This window comes from Alternaria metachromatica (genome assembly GCF_023757995.1).
Source record: "Alternaria metachromatica strain BMP 0045 chromosome Unknown scaffold_46, whole genome shotgun sequence".
Lineage (NCBI taxonomy): Eukaryota > Fungi > Ascomycota > Dothideomycetes > Pleosporales > Pleosporaceae > Alternaria > Alternaria metachromatica.
In genome coordinates this window covers 26838-42068 of record NW_026055537.1, presented here as the reverse complement: position 1 = coordinate 42068, position 15231 = coordinate 26838, and the positions used below count along the sequence as shown (strand labels likewise).

At 54.0% G+C, this 15231-nt stretch overlaps 3 protein-coding genes across 3 annotated transcripts; 1 reads left to right on the top strand and 2 right to left on the bottom strand.

The window, feature by feature from the left end:
• Positions 1–431: 431 nt before the first annotated feature.
• Positions 432–1914, bottom strand: J4E83_010507 (uncharacterized protein; the record flags this gene model as incomplete). Its single annotated transcript, XM_049337388.1, has 3 exons — positions 432–614; positions 688–1087; positions 1139–1914. The coding sequence occupies 3 exons, from the start codon at positions 1912–1914 to the stop codon at positions 432–434; spliced, it is 1359 nt and encodes a 452-aa protein (XP_049183473.1).
• Positions 1915–4588: 2674 nt separating this feature from the next.
• On the bottom strand, positions 4589–7149 carry J4E83_010506 (uncharacterized protein; the record flags this gene model as incomplete). Its single annotated transcript, XM_049337387.1, has 3 exons — positions 4589–6310; positions 6359–6935; positions 6986–7149. The coding sequence occupies 3 exons, from the start codon at positions 7147–7149 to the stop codon at positions 4589–4591; spliced, it is 2463 nt and encodes an 820-aa protein (XP_049183472.1).
• A 4885-nt stretch (positions 7150–12034) lies between these two features.
• J4E83_010505 (uncharacterized protein) lies at positions 12035–13443 on the top strand (the record flags this gene model as incomplete). The annotated part of the gene is made up of 4 exons (XM_049337386.1): positions 12035–12291; positions 12346–12594; positions 12646–12827; positions 12875–13443. 4 exons carry the CDS (start codon positions 12035–12037, stop codon positions 13441–13443), a joined length of 1257 nt encoding a protein of 418 aa, XP_049183471.1.
• Positions 13444–15231: the final 1788 nt, after the last annotated feature.

Genomic DNA, 15231 nt, shown 5'->3' with positions numbered 1-15231 from the left:
CGACAGCGACAGCAAAGCAGGCATTGCGACTTTCGCCGTTCATCGCCATCATCGGCAGTATGTGTAGGCGCAGTTACAGTCCTTCCCATACCATGCACTCCAGTATATCAATCACTACAGCAGCGAATGGTTAGTATACCCAACATGTCCAAGAATAGAATCCAAGTTTGTAGCACGAACGAAGGCAGAGCAAAACGGCAGAAGGAGGCTGAGCCAGTATTCCATAACAAGGAAAATAAGTATTATGATAATGTACGTTTTTCATCGTGCAACGGCTTTCCCACCTAGCCACGTATACACAATCCGTCGGTCGCACAAGCTATGTGGTGCTTGCTTGCTAGTTCAGAAGAAAACGTCGACCCGACCACCGCTTCAGGCAGACGTTTGCCTCCGGTTCGAAAGCCCTAATACAGGTACCGATTCACAGCATCCTAAGCCGCAGTATCCATAGCAGGTTCGCTCTTCGTCTGTTTACCCGTACGACCACGGGTGACTTCCTGTTGCTGCTGCTCTCCTTTATGTTGTTGGGGACTCCTAGCTTCCTGTTCGTCGGAGCTGTCGTCGATGGGGGATTGCGGGCGGCTGTCGTTTAGGTTGCGGCGGGAGCGTGCCATCTAATGTCTCGTTAGTAAACCATCCTCACACATCTTCAAGTATGTGCGACCATGCAGGATTGATAAAACGTACCCAAGACCTCACACCACCAATCAACCCCAAATTATACCCAGCCGCAAACTCGGAACTCTCCCTCGTATTATTCGCCCTCGGAATATCGAGGTGACTGAGTCGCGAAATCGCAGAAGGAGAACGAGCAACGGTGGCTGCTTCCATGGTTTCCGCCTGCGACTGCTCGCGCGTGGGTGTGCGGGCAGGGGATGCAGGGCGACTCGATTGCCAGAATTGGCGGAAGTCTTTGCTGAGTTCCTGGCCGGTGGTTGTCCAGTTTGCTTTGATGCTGTCGCGGAGCTCGGCCATGGTGCGCTTGACGTCGAGCTCGTTCTTCTTGAGCCAGGAGACGTTGAGTTCTTTGCGCGAGGTGCCGCGTTTGAGTTGGCGGTCGATGTATTGGTCGTAGTCGCGGACGATTCTGGGGTGTGTTCGTTAGTATAGGCATGAGGGATTGAGTTGGTAGGCTTACTTTGTGATGATACCCGTTGTGCTGAGACCCTCGGTTCTTTGGGTGACGAGGAACATGCCTCGCTCCTTGATCGGGCCGTAGATATCGTCACCCTCGTCTGCGCCGTAGGGAAGGTCGTCGTGGGCGACGTAGTCGATGTTGTGCTTCAATAGAAACTCGGCGGTCACGATCCACGGACAGTCTTCGATAACTTCGTCGACCCATTTGCAATGGCGCACACTCTCAGCACGCTCTCTCGCTGACAGGACGGTAAGACCCTTGCGCTTATGTGTCTCCTTGTTACCAGTAACGCCAACTATAAGCTGGACATTGGGAAAGGCCGTCTTGGCCTGCTGGAGGGCGCGCATATGGCCAATGTGGAAGAGATCGAAAACACCGTCTGCGTATATCCTGACCGGGCGTCCCTCTGGCGGCGGGTTCGTCTTGTAGCCTACGGGGTCGACCAGGCCAGCTTTGGGTGGAGGCTCCATGCGCATGCTGCCAGCCTCACCACCCTCGCCGTGGTCGTCGCCGGCGAGCGATGACGTGCGCCGGCTCTTCTTGCTCGCGCGCTCATCCTCGTCGGTATCTTCGTCGCCGTGGGCGCTCTTAACGCGGACCCGCTTAGTGGTGGTGCCATTAGCATCGGCCTGGCGCTCCTTCTTGGACGCGACGGCCTGGAGAACAGGGTCCTCGGCACCCTCGTCCGAGGCGTCGCGCGATGAGGGCTGCACAGCGTCCATGGCGTCTTTCTTGACCGGAGATACAGTGGTGGACCGCTTTCGTTTTGGCGGCATAGGCGTGGGGTCGAGGCAATTACGGAAAATTACGCTGCACGTGCAAACTCAAAAACTATGTTGAGAGGGCGGAGTGGTCTGTAGGTGGGAGAGTAGGAGTAGGCGTCGGGTGCGCAATGTCCAGATATGGGGGAACACGCGGGTGATAACGGTCGAGGTCGGGGGAATTATGCGCAAGCGCCAATTAGATGGGTGAGGAGGAAGTGACGACGGCCTTGCACAGCATCGCAGACGCACACAGCAGAGACGGTGAGACAGTAGATACAGTGGATAGACGGTGACGGCGTGGCTAGTATAATGTTGGACACGCGTAGATTGCGTCTAGCTGCCGCCCGTAAATTCTCGCGCTTCCTTGAATCCTGATCTGATCGGCACCTTGGCATGACGCCAGTCCGCCCAACGCTCCCTGCGCCACACGCTCTTGACGCGAGCGGACTGGTTGAGCGCTTCAACATGGCCCACGTGTGGCATTTCCCATCCTGATTCCTCGCATTTGAGTGATTCGCATGTGACAGGGGCCTGCCAACTTCTGGACCCTGTGCCTGATCTGAGAACGTGTCATCATCCCGTTACATCGTAGTACTCAGATGTTGAAGTCAATTGGCCTTGAGATAGACATGATACTAGCCGTGATACTGAGGGACATGAACATTGAAGGAGCAGAGCACTGAAGATGCGAATGCTATCATTGAGACAACCGCATCCCAGCGTGCAAAACTATATACATGAAGCCTGATTCCATGATGTCTGCTTCACAAGTACTGCAGATAGACTCAGTCATATGCTGTGAACTTCTGAAGCTCACGCCTTCTCCGCATTAACCTCATCCAACACCCAAACCCTCACCTCCCCATCATCCCCCGTAGTAAGCACAACCTCCTCCTCCTCACTCCTCCTCCCCTTATCCGCCCTCTTCGCCCAACAAACATGATTAATCTCAAAGACATCATGACCAGAAAACAATTCCGCAACAACCACCCACTCAGTTGGACTCTGCACTTGTGCACCATCAACATCCATCCCCTCCATCTCACCACCAGCCTGCCCCCTCCACCTCTCCTTATAAACAATAACTTTACCATCGCTCCCCGCACTAACAACCATGCCCGTCCTGCGACTCCAAGAAACCGAATAAATAGCGCGTTCGTGAACCTGTGGCAGAACAGCGTCTTGATACCACTCCTCGTCGATAGCCGCCGAGCGAATAATACTAGGGACGCCCGTCTTATTACTCGCGTTGTCGTCCCCTTCTTTCGCTTTCCGGCGCCATATCCTTACCGTGCAGTCGTCTGAGCATGTCGCGAGTCGCGGTCCCGATCGTTCCAACTCCGTGATATACTCCGATCGCTGCTGTTGCGACGCATCCTCTGCACTGGATGTATCCTTCCTCCAATCCCTCCCCGCCATCCCACTCCCCTCAAACTCCGCCCACCAAACCGTCTTCGCATGCCCCTCAATCATACTTACCTGAACCCAATCATCCGCATCCTCCTTGTACAACCTAACCGTATCGTCGTAACTCGTAGACACTAACAAATCCTCTTCCGGGTGCCACGCCACGCTCTTAACATCACCATCATGTTCCTGCAGCACAGCCACAGTTTCAAAGTTATCGTCTTCAAGCTCCTCCCATATCCACACGCTCTTGTCGCGGGAGCACGTCGCTAGGTACTGGCCAGAGGGACTCCACGCGAGGCATTTGATTTCGGATTCGTGGCCGTCGAGGATGCAGGAGAATTGGTAGTCGTCTGCTTCGTCGCGTTCGTCTCCATCACTATCCTCACCGCCAGCACCAATTCTTCTACCTGTGAAGTCTTCTTCACGTCCTCCACCACCTTCTTCCCGCCGCCATATCCCCGCACTACTATCGAAACTTCCAGTCGCGAGAACACTCTGCCCCCGTGTATTCGGTTTCCACGATACAGTCCGCACGCTGCGCTTATGTCCACCCGTTATAGAATGTAGAAGCGTGAAGGAGGTTAAGCTGTAGACGCGGACGCTGCGGTCGGAGCACGCGGTTGCGACGATAGGGAGAGAGGGATGTGGCGCGGATTGCCAGGTTCGCGAGTTGGAGGGTGGTGTGAGGGTTGCGAGAGGGGTGAGTTTGTGGGTTGGGGTGGTGGTGACGGTGGGCGAAGACATTGTGGAGGGGCCGCCGTGGGCGGGCTGGTCGCGATGGGTGGAAGGCGATGGCGGTGGGTTGTTGGAGGTTCCAATGGGATCAGGGATGGATGTATGCTGTAAGAGGGCGTGCACACTAGCTGATCTTTGGTAGCGGCTTGCAGCCGGAGTTGAGTCAATGTTTTTGGGGCAGTTCGCGCGTGGGGCATAGAAAGTTCGGATGAGCGTCATTCGCCAAGCCTCCCACCATTGCGGGCCGGCCTGCGTTATCGGACGCCTCTGGCCTGCACATGTGCTTCATCTCGTTTTTTGTTCCAATACGTCTTCTTTATTCTTCTTCATACATAATATACATATTACAAGCTTTACACTTTTTTGTCAAAGCCCTGAAGCAGCTCCCACATCTCAAACGCCTTCCCATGAACCTTGAATGTCCCTCGTTGTGTCATCGCATATCATTATGAAGGGTATTCCAATGCCAACAACCCCAACGCCATAAATGCTGCAAAAGAAAAAAATGTCGAAAAGACACCATCCCACCGGTAGACGGTGTCTACTTCCGGATACCGTGGTAGCCCGGCGGGCGAATCGCGTGCGGGTCACGGAACGCAGTGGTAATCGACATGAGTCGGTCTGCCAGCGTCTGTTGCTCCGTCTCCGCCATACCAACATTGGCGCGAACACCAAGATCGTGGAGCTCTACATTCGCGCCCGCCTTGGTCTCGTCCACATGGATGTTCTGGGTCGAAGTGACCATGATGCCTCCCCATGGGTGTGAAGAAGGCTCAGCTTGGGAATGCGTGGTGCAGTTGACCAGACCCTTCTCCGAACACGTGTCTGCTTGCTGCCAGCTCAGCTCTGTTGAATTTGATCGCTTCGAACGTAAACCGCGAGTCCATTTGCCGCCGCGACTGCTGGGTGGCATCTTCGCGATGGAGGCTACGCGCCGCAGGCTGCTGAATTCCTTGTGGTTCTTCTGCGCCAGTATCGCGTGGTCGGCGCATCCTGGCTGTGACCTCAGGTACGTTTGAAAAAAGGAAAGAGGAATCGTCTTGAGGGTCAGGCTTTGCAGCGACTGCACGTAAATCTCCTTGATGCCGCAGAAAGCAAAAAGCGTGGCCTGGCTGGACTCGGTCTGACCGTGCATCATGTCAATCTGCTGCGATGAAAATACTGAACGATGAAGAGTTTCTTCGGGACAGTCTCGAAGGAGTTCCATGATTCTGTTGCGAAACTTGTCGAGGAAGAGATCGTCCTCCGAGTCGGTCGCGGTCCGCTTGTTGATGCGCACCAAACAGTCGTCCAGACTGCAACCGTTGAAGGTCGTGAGGATGTTCAGCTGCCGACTGTCCAGCTCGTCGCTGCTCAGCTTCACCATCGGGATGCGACCAGGTGTAGCTCGCGGAACGATGACGTCTAGACCTCTCATACCGGGCTTGGGCTGTACGAGGAAGGATCCGATGTAGGTTCCTTTCTTGGGAAGGGATAGCTGCCTCTCACTGAAAGCTTGTAGGCGTCCAACGAGGTTCTCGAGATCATCGCGCGGTATTTGCAGGCTGCGGGCCAGGTGATCGCTGACCTGCTCGACACTCGCGAATCCGTATCCAAGGTTGTGTAGCCGATGTGCCTCGATGGTGTCAACCTTCTTTGTAAGTACAAGCATCTGACCTCTTCCGAATAGGATGGGGTTGACCGCTCCAGCTTCTAGGTCCTTTGTCGCTACGTCTGCAGCCACGATGGTCTTGTTGCCGTAGTTGCCTGTCCAGATTGCGCGGTTCATCACCGTACCCGTTGTCAATACCTCCTCGTAAAGATTTCCAAGATTCTGCAGGCTCGTATCGAGTGTCTGCGCAATCTCGTGAGCTGTGACGCAGAACAGCTCCCGGAACGTAGCCGAGTAGCTAATATCGTCATCGGCTTCCAGAGATGATCGGCTGTTGCTTCCGTGAGTAGGCGCTTGGAGGTATCCTGTCGCTTGTAGATGCTCTCGCATCGTGGGGATGAGATCGGAAATGCCGGTCCAGTTGCGCGATACCCTAAAGATCCACTGGAACACAGGATGCGATGTGTTGAATTCGTCGTCAAAGGTTCTTTGGTGGAACTGGTGGGTGATGGTCTGACATGGCATCAGTCCGCTTTGACTGACGAGCAGTCTTCCTTCGGGGTCGAATGTGGCGATAGCAAGAACAACCTGCTGCGCTCGGTTCTTCTCTAATCGACGTTGGCGCTGCTTGATGAAGCCGAGAAGGAAGCATACAGCACACGCGCTCAGGCACTGGTTCTCGATTAGCAATGCGTCGATTCTGTAGAGTGAGTGACTTACCAGGCATAGAGAGATGATAAGGTTAGTGTTCCTCTCTTGGCCAGGTCCATCGTGGTAGCCGCGGATCTCATACCAGGTACCAGCTGCGGCAGTCCAGTGCATTCCGCAGACGGCCAAAGCGAGTACGACGGCCACGATGATTCGTCGCCAGACGTTGTTCATCCAATGCTTGTTCCAGTGGAAGAAGAGACTGAACGAAATGAGACAAGCGCCCACAGCGATAGATGCGGCCCCAACGACGTGTGGCCAGCTTAGGATAATCCGGTAGTTGGTCGTGCCGTTGTTTCCCAGGTAATGCATTTCTGTGACAGCCGCTCCTCCACATACACCGCATACGCCCAGCGATGCGAACCGAACGAGAGATCCTTTGCTTCCTTTGTAGAACTTATCCGCAGCCGATAGTCCCAAGAACATGACGACCACTGGTAGGACAGCCGATACAGCGGTGTAAGTCGAACTGTAGTAGAGTTGAATCTCTTCTTCTCCGTCACCGAGCACGATCGCCCTGTTGCCGACGAAATGCATACACCAGATAGCCACCAGTCCGAACGAAACTGCGCAGCCTCCTACTTGTACCCTAAAATGGTGTTAGTGGTTGTCGTACAACGATGTAAGATCACAACATACCACGACCGCCATCCTGCTCCTGAAACTCTCCGATGCAGCAACTCTACAGTTGTGAAAGCACCAATGAGGCTGACAATGTATGAGCCCACAATGAGTGCAGGAAGAAACGATATAGCGGGTCTGCTCCCCAGCGGGTACTTGATCTCGATGTCGGGGTTCAACATTACGAAGCAGTTGTTGATTTAGTGTGTTGAGATGTGTCGTACTCTCGTGAGGCTAACAATGCGCCTTACGTCCACTTCCTCAGCTGTGAAAGCTGCACTCTGTCAGTTGGTCATGTTCGTTGCATTGTGTCAACGAGAGAGATAACTCACTACCTACGTTTACAGAAGAGGAGTGAAGTGAGATGAAGTCAGCAGAGCGGAACCGCACCGGTATAATCGCCCTGGATGTGTTTCTTGGATGAAGCTCGTCACAGTCAAGTGGTTTGCATCATACACCGCAGATCGACGCAGGAAGGCGATTTCGGTGTTTCGTTTTGAGGATCCAAGTAAGGAGGTGACCAGCGTCTTGTAAGCTAATGTCTTTTCGGGGTCCAATCGCGCGTATGCGGAGAGATGTGTATATGTAGGTTCTCCTCGCAGCAGTCAAAACTTAGAAGTCGATCGGAGGGGTAGCCGCTGAAAAGAGGGTTCTGCGCGTTTGTACCTGAACTCGCGCCGGTGGGTAGTGTCCCCTTCTAGACGTCCGCTGAAGTGGAGGACATAGTTTGCGCCTGATTAGTCTGGTGCGGGAGGCATGACAGCGACACCCCGTCGCACGAAGTCTCCACACTCGTCTGCTGGGACCGATCACATAGCTCCGCCCTCTCCATGCCGAGATGCCCATGGCGCCAATCCAGTTTTCCACGCCACAGCTCTGGCCCCTTCATGCAAACGACCTTGATACGGCTTGGGCCTATTAGCCTAGGTGTAGTGGCTTCGCGGCGTGGCCTCGAGTAATTTCAAAGTTCACGAATCCCGTTCGGCCTGACCTTCTAGCCACTCGCGCAGCGAACGCGGCCCGCTAGTCATGCATCTGTCCCCAACAGGCCGTGGTCTCCTGCTGTGTTACAAACGTGGCTGATGGATCTCCGAAAGACCGTGCTTTTCCTACGAATACGTGCGAGCGTAGAATTTGTGAGCGGGATGTGAATTGCAAGCGACATACACTGACCGCGGACTGCACGGCCAGAGGCGAGTGTCATGCGGCCTAGACTGGGGCCAGATGTCATCGTGAAGCTAGCGTGCAGACTCAACTCTGGTACCTTGGCCGACTGATCCCGGGTATTAAGACATATGGTACGGGTGGTAATTTGAGTTCATTCAGAACGCCAACACGGCAACGAGGGCGTCTCCGCGGGGAGGAAGCTGACGTTGATGAAGCGTGATTTGGCCAGGATGGGCATGTCGCACACGCTCTGGGCATGTTCCGCATATCCAGAGCATCGGTACAACAACCATTAATTGACTGAAACATTGTCGGTCTCCACCATGATGTAAGGTGATGGATCTTCGCAAGGCACCATCTCATCTCGAAGCGCTCTGCCATTTTAATGGTTCTGCGCAAGCGACGAACGCCGCGCTCCAGGGCCTCGATTACAGGAACTGCCGTGCCGTGTATATCAAAGAGGACTATACCTTTAGCATGACAACAGCCAGCCATGTTCAAACCCAGGAGGCGGCTGGGAAATGCAAAGCTTTCAACCCGATGGCCCGTTCGAGTGGTAGACTCGGAAGAGCCGACTTGACATGTGTCGCCATGCTCGCAAACCTGCCGTTGGTACGACGGCACATAACAGTAGTGAGGTGGAGACTGAGCGTGCTTTCCTCCGATCGCAGATTCTCAGGACGTGGCACGGCCTGTGCCCGATAGCCGAAATTGATCACCTCCCGTGCAGCTGGTGGGGCGCGAATCACGTTCAGAGAAGAGGTCGACGTTGGAGAGCGTACAACAGCTGCAGAACAATGTCATGCCGTCTCGCAGCTCTCGCAGGCATGTTACACGAAGAGCCGCTGACCTCCGATATACAGCAGCCGCATTCGCTTTGCCGGCCGCTGAGTATGTGGTAACTTTCGAGAGTGTTTGCATTCCGAAACGAAACTTGGTTCGCTTAGCGCAACCTCGGCAGCGGAGCACGCGAATCATTGGACATCGGCGACGTTGAGTGACAGGAAAGTTTGGGCGGACCTGTTTACGCCACGCGGTTCACTCCGGAAATACGAACAAGACCAGTCTGCCTGGTGCAGAAGGGGTTCTGGTAGTCGAAGTTTCTTCGAGTCCGCGCCACGGCAGTTGGATCGGAGGTGAGCAATCGTTCTGTGGAGGCGCACGCCGTCAGGGACCAACTCCAGATGTACAGGTCCTTTTCCTGTTGAGTGCAGGACCTGCAGGATGATGTGCAGCTTTAGCCACCAGCCAAGCCATCCTAGAGTGCAGGAGGGCTCCGGAGTAAGGAAGGCCGTCTATGTACACGATTCATGCTTCGTGTTGCGAGGTTGTGGCGGTTTCTTCGAAGGGCGTTCCTGGAAGCCGTGATCTACCTACACGTGCATCACCCCATTGCTGACTCGATGGATGGTGGACGATAGGCCCATGGGGTGATTGTCCCTAAAGTCGACCCATATGCTATCGTAGTACCGGTGGCAGAATGCAGGAACGCAGGGTAGTTCCGTGAGGCTCAATAACAGAGCAGACTATGAAAAGCCACATCTAGAGTAACCGGATATAAATATCTTCGGAGCCATACCAACGACCACGTGATGCTGCCCTTTCTCAATGAAACGGCTGCTAGCTCGCTTCGGCCGAAAATCTGTACAGCCGAAACTCTATCCTGTAACAACGATGCTAGTGAGCTGAAGTCCAAGTGCGACCCCTTTGTGTCTAAGAGACTAGCAGCAGATCCTCGGTATGATCAACGTCACCTTCAGCTGACATTTGATGTAAAAGTTCTTGCTCGGCGTTCGCCTGCTGTTGCGACGGATATTGTAAAGTCCGGGATGACGAGGCACGCGACTGCTGAATATACACGTGAGGTGTAAATAGTGAAGATGTAGCTGGACCTCCGGGTGTATGAAGCTGTTCGTTTGTTGGACACGCTGTGATCGACGTAGCATTTGGGGAATGCGAGTCGAGGAGCAAGTCGTCATCATCGCGAACATCGAAGGACAAGTCTGGGCTGTCAAGAGATCGCCCTTGTTGTTGGGTCGCTTGGGGACCCGCTGTCAATGCCGACTCATCCTCGAAACACTCGTGCAGGCCGTCAGCCTGGAATGATGTAGTGGGCTGAGTATGCTGCCAGGCTTGTTCCTCATCCGCGAGCATGTCGTCAGAGTCTGGCTGGGCTTGGTGAACAATAGACGCCACACACGGTTTGATCGGGGCCATGGGCTTATCCATAAGACTTCTTTGGGACTGTACCCATAGATGGCTTGCGATGGCTGACTCGGCTTCAGCGGCCTCATAGTCAGCGTCAGGTAGTGTGGAACCTAAGCGACCTGACGAGGCTTGCAGTGCAACCGTCTTCAAGTCCTTTATCTTGTCTTTTAACGAGATGGATGCTGCCTTTCCGCCCCCGATTCGGCGGATGGAACAAGCGATGGTAGGTAGGAGATGAGCTCTTTGGGACAACGCCTGCTCATGAGTTAGCACTGTACATAGGATGAGAAACATCTTTCTCTCACGACTATGTATCCGGTCTTCCATATCGCAGGAGCAACATCGGCTAACCCTAGGCGGAAAGTGCTCGCTTTGGCTCTCAGTCCAATCGGGGCCTTGCTGAGAGTACCAGAAATCGACAAACGCAACGCTCCATCGACCATGCTGGCAATCTCTATCTGTTCTGGCAATTTAGAATTCGTGCGGGACTTTCGCCGCACCGAAGAATCGTTTGTCGGTCGATTGCGCCTTCGTTTCGATGTTTCGGCCTGTTCAAGTGATACTGATTGAGTCGATACCACACCCTCTGTAGCTGGTCGTTTTCGTTTCCTGTGCACAGGAGCCCTCGGAGCAGTTGACGTGCGGTTAATGTGTCCAGCAGGTGATGAGTCTTCGAGTTCAATCTCGTACAGAAGTGCATCAGAGTCCTCTTCTTCTAAAGTCGCTACTTTTCGCTCACCCGGGGATGAAGTCGTTCGTTTCACTGCGAGCCTCCTACGCGGGCTTGCTTCCAGAATATCCATGCAAATGCGTATGAACAGGAGTGAGACTGACGCGATTCCCTTGGGCGGTTGGATATCTACCGCTGGAACATCCGAGAAGAGTCGGTGACGCTTCTTTCCTTCTTGCATACTCGTGACTGAGGAGTGGTTGATGTCCAGACGTATTGTCCCGGGGTCCATTGCGATATCTGTTCGATGCGTTGGCTCCAACGTCAACTGATCCCAGACCTGTACTTTGTCAATATCATCCCCAAACAAGAGCGAGTATACTTACTGGCGCATCAAGAACCGCATTTGCGAGGTCTTGCAACTGCTTGTCAGGCAAAAGCTCATTACGTAGACTGAGCGTCATGTCAATGTGCATGTCATGTCCACGGCTCACCCATACAGCACCCGACGTCAACGCGTCTAGATATTCGGCTGATGTTAGCTGCTGGAGGTAAGTTGCATCCTGTTTTGGTGAGATGGTGATGAATGTTGTGAGCCAAAGCTCGTGATCAGTGGCAGGCGAGCTGAGCACTGCGCGCCCGAGCTCAATTGATCTCGACATTGTCGCCCAACCAGACTCCGGTCTGTGGAGGAGGCGAAGGCAGCGGCATGAGCGTTGCAGAGATTGGTGGAGCGGCGGGGTCTGAGATTGTGATGCATCGTTATCGGTGCCAAGGGATGGGTTCGGCAAGCACCCTGAGGGTTGTTGCTTCCTCACGGGCTCGCGGGTCCTGCAACCTCCACCTCGCGTCGCAACATGAGGAGCCTCACCACCAACGCGCTTCGGCGCGTCAGTCAAGCTGCATTGCCCCAAAACACCGTTTGCAGGTCTCCGGTAGCAGTCGCGGGCTCAATTGGTCGAAGACATCTCCATTGCAGCCCCTCGCGACGCACCGATGGCGTATTTCGAGAGCTCACGTCGATGCGCGTGCGCACCCCATGGATAGAAGCCTTGCACCAACAGCAGTCAGAGGGGAAACAACCTACGGAGCCTTCAGGAAAGCCCGAAGCACCCAAAGATCGCAAGCTGACGGGGAAACGTATGAGCGAGAGCTACCATTCGGTTGTACTCCCGCTGGCTCAGGACCCATGGATCCTCGACACATATCTTAACGCCTCAGGGCATATACGGCTCGGAACCATCTTCATGGATCTCGATGCTCTCTCTGGCATCATTGCGTAAGCGTTCAACAGCTACGCGTAGTAGCTGACCTGGTCTGAAAGCTGGAACAGGTACAAGCATACCGGAGACGACGTGACTACTGTTACGGCTAGCTGCGATCGCATTACCATTCACTCCCCACTGACCGAGATATGCGATCTAGAACTATCTGGCCGCGTGACCTATGCGACTGGCCGAAGCAGTTTGGAAATCACGATGCAGGTTGCCAAAGCACCTAAGAAGGGCGAGCAGGCCAAAGACGAGGATGTTTTGATCAACTGCACCTTCACCATGGTCTCTTTGGATCCTGGCACCAAGAAGTACAGCTGAATTGTAGTGGGTAAGCGTTCTGGCAGCTAACTGGTCCGCAGGCCCGTAAACGTCAATCCTCTAGTCGTTGAGACGCCCGAAGAGAAACGCCTGTATGCTTTAGGTGAGCGTAACTCGAAAGTGCGAAAGGAGCGCCGGGATACCTCTTTGCTCAAGCATACGCCGAACGACCTTGAAAGCGACCTCATACACGCCTTCTGGCAAAAGCAGTTGCAGTATCATGGTCAGTCCTATCGCTACCGCTACTCATCGCCCAACTAACAATCGTAGACCCCTACGATGACCTACGCAAACCCGATAACGTTGTCTTCATGGATGCGACGCGTCTCCAGACCGCGACAATCATGCAACCGCAATACCGCAATCGCCATCACTTCATGATCTTCGGTGGCTTCCTTCTCAAGCAAACCTTCGAGCTTGCTTTCACCGCCGCCGCAGCCTTCGCACACGCGCGCCCGACCTTCGTCTCCCTCGATCCGTCTACCTTCCAAAACCCAGTGCCTGTAGGCAGCATACTATACCTCACGGCTACAGTCGTATACACAGACCCGCCGCTAATCGGCGCGCCGGACGAAAAGGTCGACGACCAGGCCGAATACACACGAGTGCAGATTAGGATTGACTCAAAGGTGCGGGATGTGGAGCATGGCCACAGCAAGCCGACGGGGCAATTCAACTACACGTTCACGGTACCGAAGAACATTCGGGTTATGCCAAGGACCTACCAGGAGTTCATGATGTATATTGATGCAAGGAGGCGAGCTGAGCAGGTCAAGCGGACACTGGAGGAGGGATACGGTGTCAGCCCGAAGACGGCAGAGGATAGTCTGACAGAGTAAGGCCGTGATGGCATATATTACAGGCAGGAACGAGGCATAAGTCTGGGTCATTGCTATACAGCACGACGCATAATCATGTACTGTAATCGAGCTCATACGAACAGTATCCAATACATTGACCAAGCTATCCCATAATACCGAACGCCTATCCCAAGAAACCCATATCGAAAAAGGCCTAGGAGCCGGTGACCGCGCCTGCGTGCGCCGATAACCCATATCATATAACGGAGAGGTATAGCGCGTCAAACACAGGCCGAGAACGTGAAATGGGAAGTACCGCGTGGGAGTGATGCTGCATGCAGTATGCACGAGGCTGACTGCACTGGACGTGCATCAACAAGGCGGTGAGCCTCATTCGACCAATAACTCCAAACGCGCATGCGTGCCATCACAACGCTACGCGCAGTCGCCCTGCAGGACAAGTCAGCTCCATGCCATGTGCTATCGGACGTGCAATCCGGCTCCGCGCACTCCACACTTACCCTGCGTCTCGCGTGCTTTCTCCCCCGTCAGCCGAAAGGAAAGGTGAAGCGCATCCATCCAATCCACGCATCTACAGTTCATCCAACTCAAACTCCAACGCTACATCTTCCGAACAGTCTGTGCAGTAGTAATTCGAGAAGCCGCCGCATTCGATCTTCATCTTGGAGCACATGTCGATGGACCAGGCGTCGTAGGAGTAGCCTGAGAGGAGGCGCGAGGAGCAGACTTCGATGCTGTTGGCCCTGTGGGGATGTTAGTTGGGGCTTGAGGGACCGGGGATAGGGAGAAGTGGAAGGAATGGGAAAGGATGGGCGTACCAGATGTAGTAGTCGTGGTTACAGTAATACCACGAGTATGTGTATGAGCACATCTTGAATCTAACACCAGATTGTTCGCAGAAACTCGTTGGATAGTTGATGCCGTTTGGGTAAGCTTGCCGGCGGAACGATAGCTGTCTGGATAGTCTTGTTATGTGTAACGATGCTATACATATACACGTTAGCTGACCGCTTCTTCCCCTGTAGATCTCCCTTGCGTTCGTGGGTTGTCTTCCGCGGAACATGGGAGTGTGGATTCTAGACCCTGCATTGTAGTCGTGGCTCCAACGGAGCTGTATGCGGGATCTTATTGTTTACTTGGTACTCACCTTTGGGTGTGTTGCTTCTAAAAAGGAAATCCCAATTGTAGGTCTTGAAGTTGTGCTTGTGTCTTCTTGATGTCCTGTACTTCAAGTTTACTTTGATGGTGTCCAAAACAGCTTTGGTTCGGTATAAGATGGGTAAAAGGAGCTCTCGAAGGATGTCTCCGCGTCTTTATGCTCATCACTTCTGACTCTTACCAGGAGCTTGGGCCGACGGCTCATTGCAGATACGCCGATATGCTTCATGGCAGTCCCCCGGATTAGCTGATAAGACGAGGCGAGGCGGTGCTTTCCAACCAATCCAACCAACCACACGTTCGTGTCATCCAAGATGGGAAGCCGAGCCGGGGGATAGATCCATGGCCCATGCTCGAGGTTCGGCTATTCTGAGGTCGCGTGGAGAAGGCGGTGGAGGTTCAAGCATGTCAGATCGCTGTGGTTCTCAGCTCTGGACTTCCTTCTAGCATCTACATGTGGTGCTGGAGTTGATATAGTCAATGTCATGGCTAGTAGATCGCGTCGTTTGACAGCTCGAGTAAAGCATCTGACGATAGCGAGTGCAAGAGTGTGTCAAGAGACCCCAGACTTTCCTTCTCGCCGACGACCGGTTGGACCCTGCGTCTACGGGACCTGACCTGCATGCAGGGACCTCAGTCTAGCCGGAT